Raw genomic sequence first — 19,948 nt, forward strand, 5'->3', positions numbered from 1 at the left:
AAGAGTACGGAGGCGCGAGCCTCGCAAGGTCTAGCAGAGTCCTCCAACACTGCTCCCACCCGCCTCAGCCTTCCTCCTCGGCCACTTCTCCATTTCGGCTTCCTTCGGCTCCCCTCGACTCCCCTCGGTTCCCCTCGGCTCCCCTCGACTCCCCTCGGCTCCCCTCGGCTCCCCTCGGCTCTCCTCGGCTCCCCTCGGCCCTGTTAAGCCCCTCCTCGCGGAGGAGGTGCCGCGGCGAGCCCGGCACATGCGCAGTCGGCTCCTGCTGCTCTCAGGGCCACACTCGCGGAGTGTTTTCACTTCCTTGTCTTTCCGAGCTGTATCCGGGTCGTTGCTTTCCCTATTGTCTCAAGCAACCGGCCTCGGACTGTGTCAGTTACGTGGGTCTTTTGTTGCTTTCTGGTGCAGGCTAATAAAGTTTAAAAAATTATTTTTTCTAGTCGTTTTAACGGGGGGGAATCGCTTCCCCAGGGCCGGAGGGCTGGCCGCGCTGCCAGAGCCGTCGGGCGCACCGTGGGGAGGGGAGCTAGCGGCCGAGGCCGGGTCTGCGAGGGTTGGGGGGCGGGGGGCGGGAGGGGACGGCGGGGCCGGCGTGCCGGGGGCTCCCGAGGCCGGTCCGAGGCGCCGCTTTTAAATAGCATCTTCGGACTTGTTTCCGCGGTCCCAGTCCCCGACCTCGGCGCTGCTCGGGCTCTCGCAGCCTCTGCTTAGGTCTTCTCCAAACGACCACCTCACGGATTCCTTAGTAAGTGTGTGGGAGGCCTCCGCGGGGAGAAAAGTGCATCTGAGCCCTTGTAGAAGAAGTCAGGCGTGGCGGGACCAGGGGGGCTTTGGGGAGGGACCTCCACGGGTCGTCGAAGTAAGTGATCGCGGCTGCTTGCATTCCCTGGCTTTTATTACTGTCTTCGCCTATAGACTTGTGACGATGCCTGCTTGAGGGATTTCGAGCGATCTGCAGGAAATTCACAAGTTGATGCTAGAGCATTGGTCAGCTTTGATTTTGTCTGACCTAGGTTCGCGGTGGCTGCACTGTCAGGCTGGAGCTGCCCTTGCAGCCGCCCTACCCGCCCCTTATTCCTAGCCAGCATTCCCACCCCAACCTTCCCCCGACCGACCTTTTGCTGAAAACTGTAATAGATACAAATTCCCTGCACGGTGTCACCTGCACCTTCTCTCAGCACCGCTGCCCTTCTGCCTGGTGTGATTATGAATGACGGTCTAATATTTTTTCTCTTTGACAGTGGATCGCAGCTCCAAGAGGAGGCAGGTGAAGCCTTTGGCAGCTTCTCTGCTAGAAGCTCTCGATTATGATAGTTCAGATGACAGTGACTTTAAAGTTGGAGATGCCTCAGGTAACTGTTTCTTCACTCTTTCCTTTACCCAGCTTTTTTTGCAGTTGGGTTTTTTGCCAACTTTTTTTTTTAAATTACCGAGAATCGATTTTGATTTTTAGTGCCAGTTTAAAGTTAAAGCACATAAATCTCATTTACTTTGTCCATCTGATTCCCCATATTTTCTTAAGATCCCATCACTAGATCCTATCATGGCTTCTGTTTTTGTTGGTAGCTACTTAGAGATAATTGCCAGAGAGGAATTAACCTAAAATTTTTTTTATCCTTGGGTAAAGGAAACAAATCGAGTGAACCCAGAATATATTATCCTCTAAACACTGTGAGCAATATTCTTTTCTATTCAAATTAGCAACCTCTGAGGGGAGTTTGTTTTTCTTCACATTTTTTGTAATAGAATAAGATTAACCTCAGTGAAAAGTTGTGTTTTGTGGTAGGTTCTAGACCTTGTGGATTGGGACCTTTCAAAAAATTGTGGTGTAAGGCTTATATTTTGTAATTTAAAAACAGCTTTTTTGAAAGGTTGCATATTAATGTTGTGAGAATTGTGAAAGAAAAAAATACGATTTTCTCTTGTATCTTCTGTTCATTGTACCACATGTATGTGTGTATATCTCTCTCTGTATACACACACATGCATGCATATTTATGTATATAAATTTATAGTTACCGAACTCTGAGAAACATGGATTATTTTAAGAGACTTTATGTGAAAAATGCAAATAAATGCATGAGTAATAAAACTTGTGATTCTGCTCCCTTTGATGGAAATTTTAAGAAAGTGAGAAAGGAAAGCCTTTTAATTTTTATCACTTGAAATTTAAGAGTTTGCTTTTCTTAGTCACATTTCTCTCTTTTAATTTTTGTCTCCTGATAGAGATGGTAGGAGGGATGTGTTGTGTTACTATTATTACTTTCTTTTCTTGCTTCGGGCCACATCTCCTGTGCTTAGGGCCTATAACCCAGGGTCTATAACCCAGCTTTGTGCTTGGGGTCCCTCTCATGCTGCTCAATGGAGCAGGTAGTGTCAGGGAACAAACACAGGCCTCCCACATGTAAAGCATGATACACACGGTACACAGCTCTTTGAGCTATATCTCTCTGGCCATTGTTACTAAACTTTGAAAAAAATTGAGGTTGCATTGGTTTGCAAAAGTGTTAAGAGCGTAAGCTTTAGGGACTCAATCTTGCCACACCATGCCACTTGCTAAAGGGCCAGTAGCATCAATAGGCAGAATTTGCTTTGTGATTGAGAACATTTTTTTTTTCTATATAATGAAAAACTTTTATTGGGAGTCACACTCTGAAGTGCTCAGTGCTTACTCCTGGCTGTGTGCTCGAGGGTAGCTCCAGGCAATACTCAGGGGACCATATGTTTGCTCCAGGGATTGTGGGGTCTGCTGCATATATGGCAAGTACATTACCCACTGTATATTCTCTTTGGTCTTAATAATCATTTCATCTGTCCAGCATTTCAGTCATAGATATTATTTTAGAGATGATTGGTATTGATTTTAAGGAATTTACTTTAGTCAAGTAGTAATAGGTCAATTTTTGTCTTTTTTGGTGATGCTACAGTTATTAATACTTGGTGGCTAGAGGTGCCAGGTGACCATGCATGCTTGCTGGGCACTGAACCTGCCAAAGCATGTGCTCCAGTCCTTTGTTTTACTTCCCCAGCTGTATTCTTTATCTCTCTCTCTCTCCCTCTCTCTTTCTTTCTCTCTCTCTCTCTCTCTCTCTCTTTCTCTCTTTTGCATGTTGGGTGACACTGGTGATGCTCAGGGCTTAGTCCTGGCTCTGTACTCAGGAATCACTCCTGTTGGAGCTCGGGGAACCGTATGAGATGGTGGTACCAAACCAAATTTGGCCTTGTGCAAGGCAAACAGCCTGCCCACTGTACTATTGAACTGGCCCCAGTCTTTATCTTTTGACTCCAAAATTTGCTATTTTTAAACTGTAGATTCTAGAGTTCATAGATACAATGTTAAATTAAAAATACTTGATCATTGTGGTGGGACTAAGAATGCTTGCAATTCTAAATTGTTATATTTGCCTTGATCAATTCTTTTTTTAATAGTTGCATGTTTTTTCCCATCTTCCAGTGAATTTGATGTTTGATACTTAGAAGAAAAGAGAGGGAAGACAATTATAAATTTAATCTGTTTTACTTCTCTTGATGACAACCTTCATAGAGAATATTTTTTGCCTTAGAATACAGTTTAATTTGTTATGGCTTATGTCAGTAGCTGGCAAAAATAGTTAAGTCTTAAAAGGTATGTGTGTTTGAATAGCATATGGGGAAAACTGTAAAACTTGATTTTTTTTGAGTATTCCCTAATTACCTCTGTGACATTAAATCCTGACTTTTAAGTTATATTTTCTCTTATTTTATTGAAATGAGTCATTTGCAGGTATTTTTCTTTTCACAGGGGTTTGAAACAATTCAAAAATAAAGTAAAATACATATGCAACTTTCTCAAAATAATTTATGGTATCAAGAGATTCCATATGGTAAATAGAAATTCTTGACCTTGTTAAATTAAAATCAGAGTTGATTGGAATTATTATTTAATATTTGTGATGAGTGGTAAGATCAGTTATGTTAGACTGATAATTAAAAATCTTTCTCCTTTAAAAATTCTTAAAGTGCTATGTCTGTGCTGTTTTGTCATTGCAGCTAGTCTGTTGTACTTGTATTTTACTTCACCTGCTGGCTTGCTATGGTCACAGATTATCTGTGTAGTTCTTGATATGTTAATATGAATCAAAGCTTAATATAAATTGGTTTTGTATAAAAAGTTAATAGTCAGTGGAAATTGAATTGTATTTTTTATTCTTGTGGAAGGTGCATTGGTGCCCCCATAGTTGAGGTAATGTCTTATCAGTATTTTCTGTTGGAGTCCTTATTTTTCTTGTTTTTGAGCCGCTGGTGGTGTTGTGACTACTCCTGCCTCTGCACTAAGGAGGTTAGGTCACTCCCAATGGTGCTCAGGTGACCATGCTGTCTTGGGATGGAACCTAGGCCTCCCGCATGCAGAGTATGCACTTAGTCCTTTGAGCTGTCTCTCTGGCCTCTGAATGTTTTTATACTCTGCCTGTGATCATCAGACTTCATTTGAAACTCTTGGATTAGATTTAATTGGTTTTCAAACATGCTGAGTTGTGGAATCCTAATCCTACTTCTGAATAGGAGATTAAATTGGAAGTGGAAAAATAATAAACTTCCGTCCCATTATGGTGTCTTTCAAAACAGTCTGTGTTAAATTGAAATGTCTTATTGACTGAACTGCTGACTTCCTAAGAACTTAATGTTAAGGTGCTTTATTGGTTGGTCTAAATTTTTGCTAACTGGTTTTGTGCATCAGTTTCCTCTGATGTTCATTTTGGAAACTGAAAGTTTGACTACAAAACTTCATGTCTGTGTTCAGCTTTTATAAAAATACAGACAATGAAATACCTTTGCAGATAAACATAATGTTATTAATATGCTTTGCAGATGATAGAAAACAATGCATATTGCTAAAAAATAACTTGCTATGAGATTGGCATGTGATTATCAACACTTAATAAATCTGTTACAGTCAGCAAATGTTCAAGTGAAAATTGTTAATCTTTTATTTTGCTCTAATGTAAAAGTTTACACTGAATTTATAATATTTGAGTTGAGGACAGTCAGTAAACTTTATAATTAATGAATCCCAAAGTGACGAAAAAATATGTTTACATTATGGTATTGACAATCAGAATAATCCTGTATAGCATTGTCAAAGTGTAATGCCATATGAAATTACTGGTTTTGTGGGTCAAAATCAGGAAAATAGTGGCAATTTCATGGTTTGCCTATTTGAAGTGTTTATTTTTGAGACTTAGATCTAGGATTGGGGATGAAACAGGAGACATTTAGGATAGAATAGACCAGCATTTATCAACTGGGGGACACACGACTCGCTGTAGGCTCTCAGATATTGCAAGGGGGCCATAGTTAACAGTTACATAGATGGGGGCACACGTTATGAGACTGGGGGGCTAGTTGGTAGGATGGGAGCTTACAGGAAGTAAATAAGGAGGAATAAGAAACAAGGAAACAAGGTGTCACAGGAAGGAACAAGAAGTTGGGGAAAGGTTAGAAAATAGACTCCCCTTAGTGGTCTGCTATATCTGCTGGGTATTTCAAAAGAGGAGTGTGTTGATTACTTTTATTAATATGCTGTGTCCTCCTAAATCCCTTGGTCAAAGGAAAAGGCTTAATTTTAGATATAAAACTGTAGTTTAGTTAGACCATGCTACAAAATAATAATTTATCTGACAGAGATTGAAACTTTGGTACTATTTTGTGCTTAACCCAACAATGAGTAGGTCGACCAAGGTAAGTTCAGTATCTCTAGTTTTACTTAAAGCATCGTGCCAGATAATATGTGGAATTAACAAAGAAATTTTATTACTAGAAAGATTAAGCTTTGAAATAATGGTAGACGACTTGATTGATGACGTGTAGTCCAAGTGTTTCAAAGTAGATGGGATTACTTTAGACTATATAGAGAACAGTTAAATGATGAAAGAGTTGCACTAGGAACTGAAAAAATAGAACTGTAGGTGGGGAAGGCAATAACTGTTAGTGTGGCATCTGGAAACCATTTATATTTGGTTTTCAGAAATAAATAAAATAATAAGAGAACAGCCTGGGAAAGTGCAATGAGGTTAAAATGAGGTTTTATATGCTAAGTCACCTTCTCAGCCTTGGTGTTACTGGTATTTGAATTGGATAATTCTTTATTGTGGAGGTTTGTCCTGTACATAGTAGGATGTTCTGTAGCAATCCCTGTATTTTTCCTACTGAATGCCAATAGTATCATTTCCTACTTTCCTCCACACCCTCCACCCTTTCATAGCAGCTAATCTGTGGACTGAAAATTACCTTGTGTCCTCTTGTGGGACAAAGTTGTTCCTACTTGGGAATCACTGCTCTATGTTTATCTTTAAAATGCAAGATGCATAGCTAGAACTATAAGAAATAGAGAATTAGTTCTGTTGATTTAAGTCAAAGGTGACCTTAAGAATATAACTGAATAATCAGTAGATTGATGATCCATTACCTATTGTGTTTGTATCTATATGTATACAAACATTTCTATATATTTGTATATAGATTATACACATATCAGTACTGATATATAGTACTGATGACTGGAACTATATCAGTGTTTCCTCAAGTGGACAGTACTGTCCCCTGCAAGGGCCTGAAATGATTCACGGGGGTGGTAGTAGCCTTTGGTGCTATGGTGGGGGAATTTCTGTTTGCTTGCTTAAAGAAGGTAGATTTCCAGGTGGATTTAAAGCAAATTTTTTTTTTTTCTGAAAAGAAGGTGGTAGGTTAAATAAGTTTGGGAACCTCCACAAGATGGAGGAATGGAAAGAATAAATAATTAGAATTGATGAGCAAAGATGATATTTTATACTGCAAATCTAATGTAAGACAAAATTAAATGATATTATTTAGTATTTTTCAGGGAGCAACTTAGCTATTGCATATTGTGAAGGAGTTCTTGAAGGATTTTAAAATTTTATAAGCTGTAATAAATATTTGGTAGTTGAAATAGTTATTGCTTAGAGAAATTTGGATATGTTGTATGTGTGAGAAAGTTTCTTTTTTCATGATACCTGGGGTTGAACCAGTGCAGAGCATTCTCTGCTTCTGAGCTCAATATCCTGAGAGAAACACCTTTTATTGAACTAACAAAAAGTAGAAATTCAGTTTTAAAGGCTCCTTTCTAATGTAAACAAATGTTCTCATTATAGACTCTAACTTAACTGTTCTCCCTTCTCCTCCACCTTTCTTTTCCTTTCTTCTCTTCTTTTTCTTCTTCTTCTTCTTCTTCTTTTTTTTTTTTTTGCCCAACCCAGTGGTGCTCAGTGGTCATTCCTGACTCTGTTTTCATGTGTCACTCCTCGGGAACCATGTGGTGCTGGGAATGTAACCGAGGCTTCTTGTGTGCACAGCATGTGTTCAATCAGTTGAACTACCTCCTTTTCCCAAACCTAATGCTGTTTTTTGTAGAAGCATCCCAAGTGATGCTTGGGACTCTACGTGTTACTCCCAAAGATCTTGGGCAACTGGAGCTGACAATTTTGTAAAAGTGTTGAGGATTTGGTGCTGCTTTGGCACGGGTATTACCTGGGTGACTCAGGTGATGCTCAGGGAGCCACCAGGACTATACCTGGAGATGGTCAGGGGGTACTGAAGGAACGTTTATTGAACTATGGTTGGCTACATACAAGGCCTTAAATACTGTGTTCTCTTACTGGTCCTGAATCTTTGTCAGTAATTTCTTTTGTTTGAGTTTCCTCCCTCTCTCCCTTCCTTCTTTCTGTGAATTTGTTACTTTGCACAGAGGCATAATTTGAATTTTTAGTGTTAGAACATTTTTCTTTGTATTCTATAAGATTATAATTATAGACAAGAGGCCTTTTCTCATTGTTGTTATTCAAAGCTATGTTAGGAACTGAACATTGTTTATATCTCCTTAAATAAATACGTAACAAAAAGAAGTGATGACTTATTAGATGAAGTTATTTTTCAGAGGTCAAAGAATGATATAATTTTTCAGAGATCTGAGGTATATTTCTGATTCCTACAGTTGGAATGTGGATAAATGTGATATATATATAATATATATATGATTTTTTTTGTTGTTGTTTGTTTTGGGGTCACACCCAACAGTGCTCAGGGTTTATTCCTGGTTCTGCACTCACAGATCACTCATGGCAGACTTGTGTGAGGGAACTATAAGGGTCAAACCTGGTTCATCCAAGTGCAAATCAAACTCCTACCCACTGTATTATTTCTCTGGCCCCTAAAATGTTATATTTAGAGGGAAGGGTTAGGTAAGCCTCTAGCATTTGGATTTGTAAGAAAAATCTCATTTTAATAGAAAGTATAAGATTTAAAATTTTAAAGTTTGGCTTTCTACTCAGGTATTATCAGATAGTATTAATTTTCTTCTATATGATTGATGTTATTATTATTATTTTTAAATTATTATTATTTTGTTTTGTGGCCACATCCCCCAGTGCTTGGGTACCATGCTGTACCGGGGGTCAAACCTAGACCCCCACGGTACAGAGCATGCCCTATGTCTATTGAGCTATTTCTGACTCTTTTCACTTTAAGACATGAGTGGTGGCTCTGGCAATAACCAAAACTACTGTAAATATAACTGACATTCTGTAAAACTTACCCTCAGTTTTAATTAAATACTCACGTTTCTTCCATGGTTAATCTTATTGTCTGTTGATTTATTTTTAAATCTGAAATTACTGGTAAAAACTCCATTTCTCAGTTTTCCAGCTCTTAATTATGGCATTACTTGTGAGGTGTTCCAGTTTTTCAGTCAGCCTTGTATAATGGTACCTGGTCAGTTCTGCTTATTTTTTAATTTTATGAGTTGGGGCCATACCCGGTGATGCTCAGGGCTTTCTCCTGCTTTGCACTCAGGAATCACTCTTGGTGGTGCTAAGGGGGACCATATGGGATGCCGGGGATCAAATCTGGAGCAACTGTATATAAGGCAAACACCCTTATTGGCTATACTATCACTCTGGCCCCCTAGCTCTTAATATTATTATTTTCTTATATAAAAAAGTTTAGAAATTGTTTTAATTTGTTTTCTTTTAATCAGAATTTGCTTTTCTTGGTAGACTGGGTTTAATTGTGAGTGATATAAAATTATAATTTTTAAGGATTTTTTTTAGAACTGTTCAGTTAAAAAGAAATTAGTTATTTGTGATGGCATTGGTTTCACATTCTTTTTTAAAATCCACATGCTTATAAATCCAAAAATATTTCCAAATTTGGCACAAATGTATTTGGTGTTAAAACCTGGCTGGAATTGATAGCAGTTTATTTTTATATGGCTTATATATCATAGTTGTATATATTTTTACTTCTTCTGCAAAAATGTGTTTGATCATAGAACAGTACCTTACATTTTACTGGAGGCGTTAACTTAATATCAATATGCTGTGCTACCTCTCTAAAATATGAAAAAAAAGTAAATTCTGTAACACATTAAGCACCAAAAGTTTCAGATGAGGAATTGTTAACTTGCATGATTGCTCTTATGTCCCATGCAAGATTGTTTAGGATGAAAATGTTATTTCACAATATTCTTAAATAACCTGTAGATACCTGCCTGATCATCTTGAGATTGATAAAGATTTTATGACACCAGTCAGCATCTGCTGACCTTGTCTTCTTTACGTGATTTACTTGCAGGGTTTTTCAGTTTTTTTATTTTCTGTTTTTTTTTTAATCAATTATTTGTGAAGAATTTGCAATTACTGGTAACTTCCTTCACTTTTAATGTCAGGCAAATTATTGGGGGCAAGACTGGTTGAGCTAATTGAAATTAAAATGGTCTGTAACCAGAGGTTTTGTCATCATTTAAAATTTTCTTTTCTTGGCTACAGGTGTGAAAAATTGTTAACCTATAGATTTTTCTATCAATATTGGGTAAGACTTACTGTGACTAGTTGGTTTCCCCCTTTCTTCTGCTCTACAGTTTTTTCTCTTCCAAATTTTCTCTTTTCCTAAATAGTTTAGATTTATATGATTAGTTGCTAACATTTAATATGAGTATCTGCTGAAAGATGAGAAAGCTTTTAGGTGTGTAGAGTAAAGAAGGCATGTAATGCCCTATGTATGATGTAAGAAACATGTTAAAAAGTTTATTGTTCTGCATGAGCTTCTTCATGTCCTTGGTCTGTTTTAGAACGTATTGCTCATTTTCAGGATGGACTGATTTCTTAAAAAATTGACCAACTTTCTAATTCTAGTGTTTCAGTAATTATTACCATAACTTTTTAAGAGCTTTGGTGACTCTTATCTATATGAAGAGTATCCTAAAAAGCAGGAAAACTGATAACTTCTCTTGCAACCTTCATTTTCAGTGGCATTTCTATTGTGTCATCATCTCTGTAGTTAATACCTCAAATTGACTTGGTTTATGGTAAAAATTGATGTCATAAATGTCTATGTTCATTTTTGCTGGGTAAAGAGTGATATCAATGAAACAAGGGTTTTTTATGTCAGATTTTTTTGCTCTGAATGTGGCTCATTGCTCGAAGTTGTACAGTTTATGAAAATAAAATTTAAGGGAAAGGAAATGGTCTATATTCTATCATTAGTAAGCTGAATTCAGGTTCCCGATTAGGAAAAAAAAGCATATTTACTTTTAGAAAAAAATTGCCTCTTGCCTATTTTAATTTAGTTACGTATATTCATCTTCATTAGTAATTTATTTAACTAAATCATTATATCAACTTCATCAGTTTATTTAATCTGGTTGGGAATGTCTACCATCCTTTGACTTAAATTTGTTTATATTGTTTTGCAAGTTTTTCACAAATTTTGGTGGTTTCATTTGTGTCAATGTTGTGTGTGTGTGTGTGTATGTATCTACATATGTGTGGTTTTTTTTCTCATATTTTCAACAGATTCAGAAGGGAGTGGTAATGGAAGTGAAGATCCCTCAAAGGACAGTGGAGAAGGTTCCTGTAGTGATTCTGAAGAAAATATTTTGGAGGAAGAACTAAATGAAGATGTTAAAGTTAAAGAAGAACCACTTAAAAATTCGACAGAGGAAGAAATACTGTCATCGGAAAAACAGTTAATTAAAATAGAAAAGAAAGAGGAGGAAGAAAATGGAGAAAAACCTAGAAAGAAAAAGGAGAAAGAGAAGGAAAAAGAGAAGGAGAAAGAAAAAGAGAAAGAGAAGGAGAAAGAGAAGGAGAAAGAAAAAGCAACAGTATCTGATAATGTGGCTGCTTCTGCTGCTGCCAGCACACCAGCCACAAGTCCTCCTACTGTTAACACTTCTCCTTCTGCCCCCACCACAACAGCAACTACAGAGGAACAAGTCAGTGAACCCAAAAAGTGGAACCTTCGTCGAAATCGGCCACTTTTGGATTTTGTTTCCATGGAAGAACTGAATGACATGGATGATTATGACAGTGAAGATGACAATGATTGGCGACCCACCATAGTAAAGAGAAAGGGAAGATCTGCATCTCAGAAAGAGGGAAGTGATGGAGACAATGAGGATGATGAAGATGAGGGAAGTGTGAGTGATGAGGATGAGAATGACGAAGGCAATGATGAAGATCATAGCAGTCCTGCCAGTGAAGGGGGTTGCAAGAAGAAGAAGAGTAAAGTTCTTAGCAGAAACAGTGGTGATGATGAGGAACTGACCAATGATAGCCTGACACTATCTCAAAGCAAGAGTAATGAGGTAGATGAACCCAATTTTTATGATATCTGTTTGTCTGGGGAAAGGGAATCCTTCTCTAAACCTACTTATTATAAACCCACTCATTCTCTAAATTCTACTCATTATATTAAGTGGCTTTTTTGAAATCTATGGGAGTGAATGAGTAAACTAACATTTATTCATTGGCCAACCAGTCTTTATTGAGTATCTACTGTTTGTCACCGTTCTCAAGGAACTCACAGTCATCGCACTCAAGGAGCGCACAGTTAATATATTTAAAAATTTCTATACCTATAGACTTGGGAAATGGTAATGTGTTCCATTCAAATTTGTGCGCTCCTTCCCAGTTCTACATAGGACTACTGAATGATACTCATTGGAATATGAAAATAAAGGTTATTTTGTTTGAACCTAGTCATGTTCATATTTACATAAAATTGTAGACTTTAGAATATTTTAGAGCAGGACAATGAACAACATGATGATTGTCTTAGGCTTTTAGAGATTTTTAAAGGTTCATTTTAAAGGTTATTATTTTTTTTCAGTTAAGCACCCATCATCTGAATAGTCACCAAATTTTTCCTTTAGTTATATGGGAGTAAATAAAAGCTACGTGTTTACATATATCTAGTGAATAAATCTCCACAAAGAAGTGAAAGAAAGCAAACATTTCTCTCACAAAACAAACATTCCTGTCATAAAACTACCGTAATGATTCAGTTCTTCACTTGAAGTTCTACTACTGAAAGTTAGGTTTGTCCATTGGGCCCAAGATGCAGCATTCAAGACTCTTCAGTCAAACATATTTGTGTCTCTTTGTCTGTGTGTTTATGTATATGTTTTTCTTTTAGAGATTTAGTTGTTTCTTACATGTAGATGTACCTGTTACATCACATGTAGAACTGATAATTGTATTTCATTTCCATTAATGTGTTTCTAGTTACCAGATTTCATTTATTTACCAAACATTTACCAAACATTTATTTTTTCCCCCATATCATTGAAGTAGGCTAAACTGGTAGAAAGATTTTCCAGCTGTGTTTTATTCTTTTTTATACTTTTCTGCTTTCAGGTTTTACATAGCAGTGATTACCTTTTAAATTTCAATAAAATTTTGGTGATTTTCTTACCAAAGTTATAGCAGGCTGTGAGGGGCTACATATGACAGTAGGGATGAAACAGAAGCTTATATTTTATATTTATAAACATTGGCTTTGTTTGGTAAGTTGCCCACTTTCCTATGAAGAATGTTGCCTACCTCAGTGTCAGTGCTAATTCTTACCTTCAGGTAAAGAAGCATTGTGATTTGCAATTAAATTTAAGATTTATAATGTTGTAGCACAATGAGTTCCATACAACTAATTTGAATTTAGGAAACAGGTTTGGAGAATCCAATAGCTAAATTTAGGCATATACCAGTCTATCTTATAGTACTTAGCACTTGTTCTGTATCTGTTACGAAAGTTTACCTTTGACAGCATCATTTCCCTCATTTTTATTAGCCTGACAGTTAAAAAAATTTAGGCTAACTAATAGTAGAAATTGTATAGATTAGATTTAATGTTAAGGTATAGGGAGGATCCTCATTTGTTTAGAAATTTTTCTCGTAAAATATACTTTATCCATTTATATACATTGTTAAATCTTTAATATATAACATATTGCTTAAGACCCTACAGTGTACTTTGTGATGCAAAGATGCATTGTTGGTGATCAGCTTTCTCTTATTAAAAGAGACTAGTAAACGAAGGGATTTTATATATTTCAGTTAATGAACAGTCCCCCCAAAATGAAGTTACAGAGCACTTTTTTGTTGTTGATTTTGGGGCCACACCTGGCTGTGCTCAGGGGTTATTCCTGGCACTGTGCTGCAGGATCACTCTTGGTGGACTTGGGGGACCATGTGTGGGTCCAGGGATCAAATCCATGTCATCCATGTGCAAGGCAAGTACCCTACCAGCTGCACTATCATTCCTGTTCCTGCAGATCCCTTCATAGATAAAATTATCACAAAGTTTCTGATAGACTACATTAATGATTTTTGTTAATTGCACAAGCTTTCCTTTTTACTCTGCTGTACAGAAATGTAGAACATCAGAAGGTTAACTTCATTTAGTAATATTCTACCTGAAAGCTTCATTGCTATTTTTCTTTTAATACTATTATTTAAACTCTTTTTTAAAAAATTTATTTTGGGCAGCCAGGCTGTTAGATCTCTGATTATTGTAGATAAAAAAAACTTATAATATGAAACATTTTAGGGGAATTTGACCATTTTTTAGTTTTTTGTTTTGGAGGGGCAAGACCTTTTTATATTGCTTAATAGCCCTGTCATACAGAGTCTTAAAATACTCTGGAATAGTGATCTTAAATTTTTGGTTTCAGTGCCTTTTTACCCTTAATATATTATAGAGGACCTCAATTATGTTAAAGTATGTCTGCTAATATTTACCATTTCAAGTTTGATAATGTAAAAATAGAAGTAAAAAGGTGAAAATTCAATGAAAAAAATAAAAGAAAAATGCAGAAAACAAAAATTAAAACTTAGAACTTTATAAAAATGAAATTTATTTCGGGCAGCCAAGCTGTTAGATTGATGATGCTATCCCGTGTCACAGATTTTCTAAAAGACCTCACCCACCCTGTGAAAGAAGGAGTGATAATGGCAAACAATCTTAGTGTTCTGAGAGTAGCTTTTACTTTTACCTGGAAGAGCCTTACCCATAATGTGAGAGCTACAATTCTGGAATTGGACATTCGATAACCTGTATTTTCTGTGTAGGTACTTGCTTTTGTCAGTGGTGTTATCGCTTGGAGAGGATTTGGGACTATAGCAGGTGGTGTGACCCAGAAACCTTCCCCCCAAAAAACTCTTGTTATATTGGGGCTGGAGAGCTAGGACAGCAGGTGGGATCTTGCCTTGCACATAGCTGACCAAGTTCAATCCTTGGCATCCCATAGGGTCCTCTGAGTTCCACTAGGAGTAATTCCTGAGTGCAGAGCTAGCAGTAAGCCCTGATCATTGCCAGGTGTGGCCTCCAAATCAATAAATAAGTGAATAATTCATAAATCACAGACAACCAAGCTTTGTTACATTAAATTAATTGATCTTTTGCTGTGTGGAGAAATGGCAGTTCTTATCTGTTTTTTCATTAAATGAATATATAATATTTTGTCAACACTTCTCTTTGGGCCTCCAGACTTTCCTAATTACATTTAAAAATAGGGAAATTGCTCTAAGGTCTTAAAAAAATCAGTGCAGCCAGAGAGATAGTACAGCAGTTAGGGTGCTTGCCTTGCACGTGACTGACTAGGGTTTGATCCCTGGCATCCCATATGGTTCCCTGAGGACTGCCGGGAGTGATTCCTGAGTACAGATCTAGGAGTAACCCTTGAGCATCACTGGGTGTGACCCTAAAACAAAACAAAAAAATCATTGTAACAAGGTATAAAAATCACTTGAGATTCTTGAGAAGTGAATCTTTAAAAGTTTAGAGGGAAAATTTTTGGTCAGAGGTCTTGGTTCAATAATTATTTTTCCAGAGTAATAGGATGTTTTTCATTTTTTCCCCTTAGTTTTGTTTTTGAGCCACATCTGACTATGCTTAGGCATTATTCCTGGCTCTCCACTCAGAAATTTCTACAGGTGGTGCTTGGGAGCCTATGAGATGCTGGGCATTGAACTAGGGCTGGCTCTGAAGGCAGGCACCCTAGCTTCTGTACCATCTCTCCAGCTCTCTCATTCTGCTGTTGCATGAAGTGTATTAGAATTTCCTTTCCTCTTATTTTATTTCCATTTTTTATTTTTTGGCTACATTTAGCGGTGCTCAGGGCTTACTGCTGGATCAGCGCTCAGGAATCACTCCTGGCAGTGCTCGGGGAACCATATGGGACACTGGAGATCAAACCCTGGTCAGCCAACTACAATACAATGCCCTACCCATTGTACTATTGATCCTGCCCTAGAATTTACTTAAGTACATGATTTACTATTCTATTGATCATCTGTAATTATCTGTGTGGAATGCATATATTGGTTTTTTTAATTTTATATGTGTGTGTTGTTATGGAATATATAAATAAACTTTAAACATTTTGGAGACTATGGAAAGTTTAATTTAAAATTACTCAGATTTTTGGATCAACTTTAAATACAAAGGGCAAAATCAAAAGAATTAGTCATTGACTTATTGCTGTGGTACCTTTTATTATTATTATTATTTTTTTCTGGTGCCCAGAGAGCAAACCCAGGACCTGATAAGTGCAAAGCATGTATTCTGACTAAAGTAACTCCCTGACATGATACTCTTATGCCATTAGAATTATTATATTCTGAGGCTTAGGGATGTATCTCAGTCAACAGTGCGTGGTTTGTATGAATGTGATCCCGAGCTTGATCCCTAGCACTACACACACACACACACACACACACACACACACACACACACACACACAGACACATACACCACACGAGTTGTGGGGTGAACTCCTGCATTCCTATGGAGAAAAAATCTACTATTCCTATTTCTGTCTTTTTTGTAATTTATATTTTCAAATTATTTATTTTATACTTTATGTTTGCCAGAAACTTGAAAGATAGAACTTTGAGAATATGCTAATTAAAATTGATAATAAATAACCTTTTAATTTGATCATAAGTGTGCTTATCCACATATTTGATCTGTTAAAGAAAGCTTATGATTCTCAAGAGAATGTTATTCAGATATCCCCACTGATATACTATTGGTTAACAACTTGGCTAGAGTAAAAATGTCAGACTCTTGTCCTTCCATTTCTTTCTCTTTATGTATTGCATTTTTAGTAAATCTGAAATGATGAGAATTAGAGGGCCAGAAATAACTAGTTTTGATAGGTGTTGTTTTTATTTTTTGCCTCTAAATGGTATTATATGTAGAGAGAATCTGTTGTAAAAAACAATTTTTGTATTTGCTTTTATTTGTTAATTTGGAGAGGTCCTTTCCAGTGGTACTGGGGCCCATGAAGGCAACTCTTGGTAGTGTGTGAGGTCATGGTGTGCAAGGGATCAAACTGAGAGCCCTCAGCATGCCAGGAATATGCATCAGCCTATTGAGCCATCTCCATGACCCCTTTGTGTTTTTTTCCCCTTTCTTTAACTTTTTATATGGCATTCTAAGAACATGTCTCTTTTAAAGTTACTGCAAGAAAATATATGATAATATTGAGACTTGAAATTTTTGTTTTGGAATTTCAAAAGAAGATTCCCCAGTTTAACTCATGTTTAACTCGTGTTTCTTGAAACACCTGGAAGTGCAAAAGAGAGGAGAAAGGGAAAAAAGAATTTGTAGAAAAACATATATCAGAGGATGACCTGTTTTAACTCATTAATTCTCACAACAATTTCATGAGCTAGGGTTTTTTTGCTTTTTGGGTCACACCCAGCGATGCTCAGGGGTTACTCCTGGCTTTTCATTCAGGAATTACTCCTGGTGGTGCTCGGGGGACCATATGTGATGCTGGGGATTGAACCCAGGTTGACCACTGCAAGGCAAACACCCTACATGCTGTACTATCACTCTGGCCCCCGAGCTAGGTATTATTAATTTCTCTCTTTCTCTTTCTCTCTCTCTCTCTCTCTCTCTCTCTCTCTCTCTCTCTCTCTCTCTCTGTGTGTGTGTGTGTGTGTAGTGGGAGGGGTTGTTTCTCCCAAGAAGTATTCAAGAGCTGGTGGCAAACTGGGCAAATGTTTTACTGTTTAGACATGATATGATGCTGGCCAGATACAATGGTGCTGGGGGCTAGTAGGGCCACCTTTGTGGTGCTTGCTAGTTTCTGAATTTTGTAGATGAAAAATCAACAACTTCAATGTTAAGTATCTGTTAGTGAGAATTGATTGATAACAAATGAATTATTTGACTTAAAGTCAAATGCTATTACACATTAGAGATGGCTAATGTGGTGAAAGTCTGGACAGATTTTTGTTTTTCTTACAGCACCAAGTACTATAAAACATGATTTATTTTTAGGAATTTTTTAAATTAGCCATGCCCAAAGCCCCAAACTATAAATTATATGTATTTTAACAAAGAGATGCAAAATAATAAAACTTTATAATACTAGGGTTCTCAAGAGAAATGTCTACTTGTTTCCCTTCTGAACTATTTTGTGTATCAGTGTAAGTTTAATGTATTATATGGGAAACATTGAAATGACATTAATGAATACCAAGTGTTATTCAACTCTAAAAGTTTAGATATGGGTTGAGTTTAGAAGAATATAAAAATATGAAAAAACGTTAGTATGAAACAACGTTTGTAGTATATGAATGATCCTATTATTTTTCTGAATCTGGCTAGGTCTTAAAAATCCTCATTTGCCATTTTTTTTTGCTGTGTGTATTGGGGTTTTGTGCCACTGGCTCTGCACTCAGGATTCACACCTGGTGGGCTTGAGGGATCACATTGAGTGCTGGGGAATCAAACTTTGCTTGACTGAATGAAAGGTAAACACCCCACCTGCTGTACTTTTGCTCCAGACCCTCCATTGTCATCTTTTTTTTTTGCATGTAATGCTAAACCTAATTTGTAAATGTAAGAAACAGTATCTTGTTAATGTTTCATTTAAACTTCAAATCCATTAATACGGAAGATTTTCATTATAGGAAGCAAATTCTTAAAATTGACTTTACATTTGTCTATTATATATTCCATTTTCTTTTTAAAATTAGTGAAATGTCTTTATTACTGTTTTCCACCAGATACTTCTTGACATTAATATAGTATTGTGACTCTTACCAACAAGTCAGCTTGCACCCTTTCTTAGCTGGTGTTCTATACATATACATATACATATACATATACATATACATATACATATACATATACACATACATATACATGTATATATATTCATGCACACACATATATACATAGAAATGATACCTAATTGTCTTTATATCTATGTAGGTTCCCTTGGAGGGTTTTTTTGTTTGCTTGTTTGCTTTTTGTGTCACACCCAGGGATGCACAGGGGTTACTCCTGGCTCTGCACTCAGGAATTACTCCTGGCCGTACTTGGGGGCCCATATGGGATGCTGGGAATCGAACCCGGGTTGGCTGCATGCAAGGCAAATGCCCTACCTGTTGTCCTATCACTCCAGCCCTTCTCTTGGAGTTATTATACAGTAGCCTGAATTTCCTTCCATTCTTCCATTTAAGAAATACAGAGTCTAAACTATGTCATCATGTACATACTTGCTTATGTTACCTAGAATTATTTCTTGTTTATATTTGTCTTTCTTGTTTCCCCTTGGTAGGGATTATAAAAAGGATTTACAGGTTAGGATTATAAGCTTCCAAATTAGGAACCATACTTTTTATTTTTTATACCCATATATGGGATTAACAGTTAATTGTGGATGAAATTTTCCTTTTTCCTCTTTTAAGGGACATAATTATCATTCAAAACGGTAAAGCAGATGGAGAATTATTAGTTGCACGCCTACTTTTTCATTTCCTAGATGAGAGAGAGAAGATTTGGGACTTGCATAGAAGTTAAAATTAGATAGAGGCTACTTAGAAGGTCCTTTCAAAAAGGTATTCTGTTTCGATTTAGCGCACTTTGAAGAATGGATAAAGGTATAATTTTGGAAATGCATTAAATAAGTTGATAAAAATTACCTTTATATTTAAATATGTGATTTTTTGATATATTTTAATATTAATAGGACTCGCTGATTCTTGAGAAGAGTCAAAACTGGAGTTCTCAAAAAATGGACCATATTATGATTTGCTGTGTTTGTCTTGGAGATAATAGCGGGGATGCTGATGAAATAATTCAGTGTGACAATTGTGGCATTACAGTCCATGAAGGTAATTTTGCGCCTCTTTTTGTTGTATCTCCTTTTATAAGTGACTTATTGACACATATGCAAATGAAATCAACTTGTATCTCTGTAATATGCTAAGATATTTTATTCAATATTTTATGGTATTTTAATTAAATTCTTTGTACAAATTCTCGGTATGGTAGGTACCGCTTTCCAGATTATTTTTATTTAAATGTATTTTAAACAAAATAGAACTTCTATTATGTAAAATTAGAGTATTGGAAAATTTTTATTATGAATTTTTTTATGGTATTGTATCTCGGTTTTAATTGTAACTAGAAGTAATTTCATACCAATTTTATTGAAGAGCATTGTTTCCGAAAATGGGCATTATCATTCCTCTCGGAAGTGCTTGAATGAGGGGGTTACTTCCAGAGAAATTGGTATAGGGAACTTTCTGTTTGTCCTCGTAAAGAAGGTAAATTTCTGTGTGGGGCACTATTTGTTGTATTTCTGAAAAGGGGG

The 19,948-nt window shown here is 36.7% G+C and overlaps 1 protein-coding gene across 2 annotated transcripts in view; it reads left to right on the top strand.

The window, feature by feature from the left end:
- Window positions 1–308: 308 nt before the first annotated feature.
- The window catches only part of PHF14 (PHD finger protein 14), a 167,474-nt gene continuing 147,834 nt past the window's right edge, over window positions 309–19,948 (top strand). The window contains exons 1-4 of one of the 2 annotated variants that reach the window (XM_056118060.1): window positions 309–745; window positions 1,242–1,352; window positions 10,845–11,638; window positions 19,322–19,466. In XM_056118060.1, the coding sequence (XP_055974035.1) occupies window position 745; window positions 1,242–1,352; window positions 10,845–11,638; window positions 19,322–19,466 (1,051 nt within the window). In that variant the 5' untranslated portion in view covers window positions 309–744. The remainder of the gene's footprint in view (window positions 746–1,241; window positions 1,353–10,844; window positions 11,639–19,321; window positions 19,467–19,948) is intronic. The other variant, XM_056118061.1, reaches the window with a different exon arrangement.

The sequence above is a fragment of the Sorex fumeus genome, unplaced genomic scaffold (genome assembly GCF_029834395.1).
Source record: "Sorex fumeus unplaced genomic scaffold, SorFum_2.1 ptg000037l, whole genome shotgun sequence".
NCBI classification, from domain to species: domain Eukaryota; kingdom Metazoa; phylum Chordata; class Mammalia; order Eulipotyphla; family Soricidae; genus Sorex; species Sorex fumeus.